The following is a 9,428-nucleotide window of genomic DNA, read 5'->3' as shown; positions in this document are numbered from 1 at the left end:
AAAATAATAAAGAGCATCAAATTCTTGAATTATTTCTTTTAATTTGCTCAATACCATGACTCTTTGCAAGTTCATTCATTGAAATACATAAAATGTGGATTGGAGAGATAGCTTAGGGGTTAAGAGTACAAGCTATTCTTCCAGAGGACCCTGGTTCAATTTCCAACACCCTCATGACTGCTCACATCTGTCTGTAACTCCAGTTCTAGAGGATTTAATACCCTCACACAAACATTCCATGCAGACAAAATACAAAAAATGTGCACAAATGAATAAATAAATAAGAATCTTTAAAAATTTATTAAAAGAAAACCTTTAATCCCAGCACTCAGGAGGCAGAGGCAGGCAGATCTCTATGAGTTCGAGTCTAGCCTGGTCTACAGAGTAGGTTTCATTCAGGACAGCCAGGACTACATAGTGAAGCCCTGTCTCAAAACAAACAAACAAAAAAAACATAAATGTATGTGAAGTAAAGAGGTAGAGAAGTGTCAGATGAATCTAGAACTCCATCCATCAAGGACACCTCAATGATGTCACCAAATGGTATACTTTCATAGACAGAATATTGGTATTCTAATTGCCCAGGACCTCTATCAGAATAATTATTTAATCATGTACTCAAATAAGTCTATCATGTGGATAGATGTGAAACATAAATTTTAAAAAATAAAGAAATAAATATTTTTTTTTAAAAAAAAAACAAAGGATTACCATTCAGTTGAGACTATGGATTAGGAAATCTTAGTTTTATACTAACCTCAAATTATTTCATTGCTTTACTTGAGTGTTTTGTTTTCCAATGGAATAAGCTAGAAAAATTATCTCAATAATTATGCTTACTTTATATTTCTTATCCTTTTTGGCTAGCATAAACTTTTTCTTTTTTACTTAACTTTGGCAGCTATTTTCTTACAGGTTAATCTGGATTTGATTAGTGAGTAAATCATGAGACCTTTGAAAGTGTCAAAAGATGTTTTCAGTGCTTGTTACATCTATTGGTTTTTCTTATGCTAGAATTTGTAATTATACACTTTTTAAAGAACATTTTGTATATAGGCTTTGTACGTTCTGTCATAGGACATGCAAGGCACCACTCTCTGAGAGATGTCATACTACTGGTGCATGTTTCCATGGAACTAGATAGGCTACGTAATGAGGAGCATTTCAGTCAATGTAACATCAAAGGCACTACAAACCTGTACCTCATATTCTTTTATCTATTTAGGACTTACACATATTTGTTTTATGTTCCACTGGATCCCATAATAGGGAGCTGGATCCCCAAAAGATGGAGTTACAGCTGGTTGTGGGCCGCCTGACATGGGTTTTTAAGAACTGAAACCTGGTCCTCTGTGAAGGCAGCAAGTGCTCTTATCTGCTATTCCATTGTTCCAGCCCTGGTCCTTATTTATTTCATGTCCCATATACTTCCTCTTCCTTTTTGGAAAACAGAATGTGGAGATATGTGGAACGTTGCTATAGGAGTTGGAATGCAATTATTGACATCTGACACAAGAAAGAAAAGAATGCACATTAGAAGCTTCTGAGGTTTTTTGTCAACAGAGTTGATAGGGAAGTGAGGCGGGGCAGAGAGCATGACTAACCTGCTCCAGAGCCACCGGTTCTTCCTGCGCTTCCCGCCACCACGACCCCAGAAGCCCAACCATGTCGGAAGAGAAGCCCAAGGAGGGAGTGAAGACAGAGAATGACCACATCAACCTGAAAGTGGCGGGACAGGATGGTTCAGTGGTGCAGTTCAAGATCAAGAGGCATACGCCACTGATCAAGCTGATGAAGGCTTACTGCGAGAGGCAGGGCTTGTCAATGAGGCAGATTCGATTCCTGTTTGATGGACAACCAATCAATGAAACAGACACCCCAACCCAGCTGGAGATGGAGGATAAGGACACCATTGACGTATTCCAGCAGCAGACAGGAGGAACGGCTTCCCGAGGGACCATCACCACACCCGATCATTGTCCTGACATCTGCTATTGAAAGGTGACCATGCAGCCACACCAATCACAAAAGCAAAAGTCAGCAGAAGCCAGAGTCCCTGACTGGTTCTCCTTTTCTGGTGTGCTTGGAGCGGACTACAGACCATCACGCAGGGATGGAAGTGTTGTGTAGCGCATTGCCTTTAGGGGAAACAAGAACAAGGTTTTGGGATTTGTTTATGTTTTCGTTTCTGCTTCCTCCCATCCCTAAAATATTTTTCACCAAAACTTGGAGGTGGGTGTGGAAAAGCCTGCCACCTGACTCTGAACCCCAGAACTGTGGCTGCTTTTAGAGTGATTTGTCTTAGTCAAGGAGAGAGCTTGTGGTCCCATTACCCAGTGGGCTTGCCTATGGGATGTTGAGATGGGAGAGAAGGACAGAATTGCACCTATTGGTTGTAGGTATAGAATATTAAAACATTGAAATACTATCAGCTTGAGTTTTGTCAAACATGCTAAAGTTAAAGGGAAAAGACCATTGGAAGGAGTCCTTAAGTACGGTGACCCAATGTCTCCTGACATGTCCCCTTTCTACTTGGCACCTGGTAATGGGTACATGGGCAGCGTTGGTAAGGTGGGACCCACTCTCTTTCCTTGTTATAATGTCGAAGAAAGTAACTGCCATGTCTCATTTGGAAACTGAGTGTGGCCTCAGATTATTTTTTAGTACTTGGTTCCAATGCATAATTATGGTTTCTGTGTAAGAAGGTAATCGGTTAAGTATCAAGATTACAGTGATGCTTTGTAAGAGACCTGCTTTAAAGTGTGGTTGCAAAGAAAGCCTGGGAAAGGTGACCTCATTCTCATGGATTATGCTCTGTGGCTTTCCAGATGTGTATTCAAATGATGCGTCAATGGGTGACTTCAGTCCTGCATTGTGGGGTCTATACCAGTTAAATGTGGATCGTCCTGCCTGTCATCCTTGTGTAAGGGTCCATTGCTGCTTGAGGACCCTCTCTGCCTTTCATAGTCACCTGACACTGACCGACAGACCATCTCTCGCTTGCTTAAAATCCAAGGAAAATGTTGTTGTTTCCTGTTTTACTGCATGGGCTTGGGTGGGATGTTTGTTGACTCTGTTGTGTTTATCTAGTTTGTACATTATTTGTCGACCTTTACTACTGTAAACAGTAAATATAGTTTGATGAAAAAAAGAACAGTGCTGCTAATAAACTTGTAATCATTGAAAGAAATAATGATTAAGCAAATATTTAACACTTTAATTGCAGTGGCTTAATTAATTCATTACTAGTAGATGCACCAGATAAAAGTGGGGGAAACACTCCTTCAATATTATAAATGTTAACAAAAATACAGATTAAACAAACTGAGATGGTACGTGGTGTAGTCAGGTTCTCCAAAAGAAAAGAACTGATGCTGAATATATTTAAGAGAGGGATTTATTAGATTGGCTTACATGGCACAGACTAGGTTGTCCAAAAAGGACTGTCTGTCTACTGGAGATGCTGAGAAACTGGTAGCCACTTAGTCTATGAGCCTGGATGTCTCATTAATTATGATTTGGTATGCTAAAGGTACCAAGAACTCCTGGGGAGTCCGTGGATCTTCAACCCATCTTGAAAGGCTGAAGACACTGGGTTATGTTACTGAAGGGTGGTGGCGGCAACAGCAACAGCAGCACAGAGGCAGTCACTAGCAAAGAGTGACAAATGACACCTGTGTTGCAACAGCAAGTACTGTCCACTGGGGAAGGTTGTTTCCTACCTTTAGTTAATCCTCACAGAGTCAACAGGAGGGGAGTCTCTTGATTCATTCCAGTTCCAAGTACGCTGGCCACCCAGACTAACCTTCACAATTTTGTGAAGTATACCATAGTTATGAAGAATTGGTTATCACGGAATTACATTCTCTTGATTATTTAATATTCTGTTCTGAATATTTGCAGAAAGATCTGTAATCCCATGACTACCTTTTTAAGCAATTCCATATTTTTCCTTGAAAACTTTGCTGGCATAAGATACATGAGGTGGACTCTTGTTTTAACTGGGAAACTGCAAAACATTTTGTGTTCATTCAAAGAACTCCACGTCCTTTAGACTGAGAAATAACAATGATGTCATCTTCCATTTATCCCTCCTTCCATTCACTGAAGGGACACTCAACTCAGTTCACCTCTGCACACTTCTCAACTTCTTTATTTCCAAAAAAAAAAAAAAAGGTGAAACACAATTAGTAATATTAGAGAGAGAAATTTGGGTTCAACTGGAAGACCTGAAAAGCAAAGCAGCCAGCCACTGGCTCTTACTGTGACATTAATTCAAAATGGCAATCATGCTTCCAAGAATCTCAGAATAAGACTGTGTTTGAGAGCTGTTTCCTCCTGTTTTATATTCCTCTCTAGGTCTGGGATTAAAGGTTTGCACCACTATGAGTAAGGGCATGCACTGCCCAGATTTTATAGCAAACTAATGTAGTTCCTGGGATTAAAGGTGTGTGTTATCATTACCTAGTTTGTCAGACTAGCCAGTGGGGTTGTTTTACTCTAAGATCTTTAGACAAGTTTCATTTATTAAAATACAATTGAAATGCCACTACATAAAAAGTGTCCTCAACATCCATTCATCATTATTGCTCACATTAAAAAAATCTGAGTTTGCATTATGACATCACCTTCGACTACATTTCTGGAACTTCAATGTCAGACATCCCATTCTTTAACCATCATCGCGTACTTTTCAGCTCACCTTCTATTTTATTTCCACTTCAGTAAGTCTTTTATGCCACTGAGGTTTTCACTTAATTGACATATTGACTCTTGCAGATGAGTCATCATGCTTTTATTTTTCATTTCCATGTTCATCCATTTTCAATTGTTATCCATCATTTTGATCATGAAACCATAAATTGCCCTTGATATTTGCATTTCTCCTTTCTTCTCCGTGTATCTCTGATTGTTTGAACTGGTAATTTCTCAAAGCCTATAGACTTTGATCAGACTGTTCTTAGCTGAATAATATATGAAAGGTGGTTCTTTAATCTCATCTTGTCAAACAACTCTTCTCCATTATGATGCAAATATTAAGTTTCTTTTTCATGTGTTACAAAATGTGTATTTCATTGCCTTCCAGTTTGCTTCACTGGATAGTTGCTCGCATGTTTATGTTTAGCCTTGTCATTCAAATCAATTTAGGCTTTACAAAGAGAAGATTTTGCTTTTTCTACTCCTTCATAAAATAATCTTGCTTTATTGTATTTTTTCTATCTCTATACTCTTTCTTTTGTCATTTTCAAAAATTTCATTTTTGGGACATCTTAAAACAATTCTATGAAGTGTTTTTAATTCAAGTTATAGACCTAAGAAAATCTGGAATGCTTTTGTTTTCTTCTTTATCCTAAAAAAAACTGATCCAATGCTTTAGATGCAAGGCACACCTAATACACACTTATTGAATGAATGGATGCTGATACTCTAGGCTAAACACTTTAAACTACTCGAATTTCACAGCCACAAAATAAATTACTACTAATAATTTTTTTCTTTGTTATAATGTTTCATAACTCAAGTACATGCTGAATATTTCTATTCATAGGGGTAGTTAGTAATCTTGTTTTTGGTGTTCTAATATGTCTACTTTAACTTTTTTACTATATTTTTCTTCAAATAATAGATGCTACAATTTGAGATCTTGAAGTTTGACATAGTTTTTTTAATCACTTTAATGCCCCAAAGAGAGCTTTCTTTTGAAACTCTGGCCCCTCTCTACTTTTCAGTCCTCCCAGGTCTAATAAAAGTTTCTTCCATTTGTTCTGTTTTCACCACACATACATTTTTGAAACCTTACCTCATTGCATCATCTATATCACTTCCTATGAACTCTTTATATAATATATGAAAAGAGTAAGGTTTGGTGCCAAGCAAAGAGAGTTCATCAATGGTACATGACCCTCAGCAGCAATATAAATAACAAAACATGCATAGATCCTGGGTCACTTTGCAGGACTCTTTCCTCAAGTATGTTTTACTATCCACTGCTGAAAGTCTTTTTCTCTTTTCTCTTTCCAGTTCTCAATTCACCTATATGTGGAACCCCTGCTCTCCCCAGAAGGGCTTTGTAGTTATCTGGGCATACTGTTAAAGGTTGATTAGTTTATACTTGAGATTTCAATGAATATAACAAGCAGGTATACTTTGTGTTTTCCTGAGAGAATTTTAAAATGCCTTTTCTTGACTCTTCTAATTGTAGGTCACAATTATAACTAACATGCAATTTGGTTAAGCTGTTATGAGTGCACAATTTTCTCTAAGTTACTCATACGTATTGATGCAAAGCTTTTGAGGTGAATGTGAAGAAAGATAATTATGCCCATGCAGAGTAGAGATCAATTATTTATATTATGTGGATCAGAGGCTGGTCAAATGTGAATTAGACTCATTATTTTTCCTTTGTCCCCGAAGCCTCTACCAGTAAGTGCCCATTGATTCACATTTTCAAGTCACCAATGTTTCACTTAGTTATTTTCTCAACTACTCACCTTAAGTAAACCCAGTTTGTGAAAATTATATCCATAAAAGTGACAAATCACAGAATACTCATCTCAGTTTCTGAGCCAAGGCTTCTATTATACTGATGCATTTCTCTCTCTCTTCTATTCATCCTTAGTGGAGCTATTTATAAACACCCACAGAATTGAGAAATTCAACACAGTTATTATTCCCTTAAATTACAGCCAGATTAAAATTCCAGATTGACAAGATTTTAGGTCAAATACAGAGAAACGTCAGATCTATGACTAAAGAGGAGAATAAATGAGGCTGGGGAGACAGTTCTGTATGCAAAGTGCTTGCTTTAACAGCATGAGAACCTGAGTTCAGTCCTCAAAATGCATGTAACATTGTCAGTTCTGCTGCCCGGTGCTTATAATAGTGTTAAGGAGATGGAGAAAGGCAGTTTTCTGGGGCTTCCTAGCCGCAAACTTGGCTTATTATTGTGCTCCAGACCAGTGATAGACACTACCAGTAAGGAGATGAATGCTGTTTCTCAGAATGACATCTGAGATTGTCAGCTGAACTGAACACACACAGACACACATCCAAGGGGCACAAAATGAAAGACCTTAAATTAAATCATTTTTGGATTTAGTAGCAAGAATATACTAGGGATCTTCTTGAGTTCACATTGATCAGGTATTGATAGATCTAAAACATGTAATCCTATGAAGCTTTTAGACGAAGATTATAAGATTGTTAACTTTGACTTATTTTATATTAATGCCTTAACTTGTAGTATTTTGTAATAAAAAGCTTTTTTTTAATAACCGTGAAGTTCAACTTGTGCTGCTTATTTTATCCTAAATGCTTAGCATTTGCTGGAAGGTGGTCAAGTTACCATGGGCCTTGAATAACATTTCCTCTTCCAGCATCTATCAACTGCTAATAGCTCCTTAATCAGTGGGAAGATTTCATGACCAGCTCCTCTTTCTGGAATTTGTTTGCCTTGACTTATCGCAGGTCTTGTGCATGTTGACTCTTTCTGTATTTTAATATGTGCAGCTGCCGTGCTGTGTTCAGATAACATTGTCTCCATTCAGTCATCCACTACTTATGTCTCTTACAATCTTTCCACCCTATTTTCTGCAATAATGCCTCAGGCTTGGGAAAAAAGAGTGTTTTATAGATGCCTCATTTTGGGATGAACATTCCACAGTGTCTTATTCTCGGTACCTAGAAAGCTTGTGGGACTCTCTGTTAATCGCTATCTACTGCAGAAAGATGCTTCTCTGACGAGGGCTGACATAAAAATAAGTTATGTCATAACAATAAGTCCTTAGGAATTGATTTAATTCTATGATCATTCAGCAGAATTATCAACCCCTACTCATTTCTCTGAGTGAAGAAAACCACTGGCATCTGGATTAAAAAGGGAGATGCTTTATGTACATTGTCCTTTGGACTTTTTTCTTCTTGGTTAGGTCTTAATGGGTTAGATATTCTTTCTCTTCTGTAGAAAAAGTATGACTAAGTAAAGAAAGTATCACCCAATAACAAGTTCTATACACTTCACTGAACTTGTTAACAGTTAGAATAGCTATTCAGAAGCCATGGAACTTCACTGTTGATTTCATGCTTTTACTATCAATAATTTTTTTTGTGTTTGTTTGGCTGTCTTAATTTGCTTTCATAATGATTCTTTTCATGAATATATCCCAATTAAGTGACTTTATTTAATTAAAAAATCAAAGACAACAAAAGAAGACAGAAATATAAGTTTATACAAAACTCCTAAAGAATTTGTTTGATGCAGGATATCCTAAGTTCCTATATATGTTATATGGTAACTTCATGTGTTGCCTTTAATTTATAGACTAAGTTTTGTATAATATAAAAACATCTTCTTATCCAGTGCCTCTCTAGGACCACTCTATCTGGGTGCTTATGGGAAGCATCATTTGTATGTGCATGCCTCCCAGATATTGTACATTCAGCCAAAACATTTGGACTAGGATGACAACATCCTGGCAAACCACCAGTAGCTATAAAGTATTCCTTAGGACAAAGAGCTTTTTACCATCTTGGCAGCCTGGCAGCATGCCTTTGTGCTATCAGTCTGTCCAGGACAATTCGAGATTAGAGCCTAGGAAATTTCAATTTTAGTTTCTCTGGTAACCTGGGCTTTTCTTTCTACGGTGTGTAAAATGGAGAGGGTAACACAATGAACAATTTTAGCTACAGTTTTTATAATTTCATGTTTATTTCCAGCTAAGTAATACTCTATAATTTTAAAATTAAATGCAAAACATTTTTATTATCAGTCCATCAATTGATGGGCATCTAGGTTGATTCCATTTTTCAACTCTTGTGAACAGAGCAGAAGTGAACATAGATGTTCAATACCTCTGTAATAAGATAAAATTATATATATATATATATATGTATATATATATGTATATATATGCCAGATATTGGTAGCTTAAACATAATATTTCTATTTCTAGGTTCACGAGTGAGCTCCAGATGGAATTCCAAAGTGGCAACACTACATTAAAACCTTTCCAACAGTGAATTAGGGTTCCTATTTTCTCAAACCCATGCAACATCTGTTGTCATCTGTATTATCAATGATGGCCATTCTGAGTGGTGTAATGTGAAATCTTAGATAGAGAACAAGAATACTAACTAAGATCAAAAGGGTTAAAGAAGGAAGTAGAGTAAACGGATTGAAGGTGGAAGAGGGTCAGTGAACACGAAGTATGCATGAAAATGTTTCACAGAAACCTAAAATCTTTCTTTTTTAAATCTAGTATGATTTTTTAATTGATTTTATTGAGCTATACATTTTTCTCTGCTCTCGTCTCTGCCACTTGCTCCTGTTTAATCCTCTCCCATGGTCCCCATGGTCCCTGGTCCCAATTTACTCAGGAGATCTCTCTCTCTCTCTCTCTCTCTCTCTCTCTCTCTCTCTCTCTCTCTCT

The 9,428-nt window shown here is 37.2% G+C and overlaps 1 protein-coding gene across 1 annotated transcript; it reads left to right on the top strand.

The window, feature by feature from the left end:
* The first annotated feature begins 1,663 nt into the window (after window positions 1-1,663).
* On the top strand, window positions 1,664-1,998 carry LOC126508283 (small ubiquitin-related modifier 3-like). The gene has a single exon (XM_050153438.1). The coding sequence runs from the start codon at window positions 1,666-1,668 to the stop codon at window positions 1,996-1,998; it is 333 nt and encodes a 110-aa protein (XP_050009395.1). The 5' UTR covers window positions 1,664-1,665.
* The last annotated feature ends 7,430 nt before the right edge of the window (window positions 1,999-9,428 follow it).

This window comes from Alexandromys fortis, unplaced genomic scaffold, assembly GCF_014885135.2.
Source record: "Alexandromys fortis isolate MF-2015 unplaced genomic scaffold, M_Fortis_MF-2015_v1.1 scaffold_61, whole genome shotgun sequence".
Classification (NCBI taxonomy): domain Eukaryota; kingdom Metazoa; phylum Chordata; class Mammalia; order Rodentia; family Cricetidae; genus Alexandromys; species Alexandromys fortis.
This window is presented reverse-complemented; position numbering and strand designations above follow the sequence as displayed.

Excerpts from the sequence above, each read along its gene's own strand:
- LOC126508283 (XM_050153438.1), top strand. The coding sequence starts at position 1,666 with ATGTCGGAAGAGAAGCCCAAGGAGGGAGTGAAGACAGAGAATGACCAC.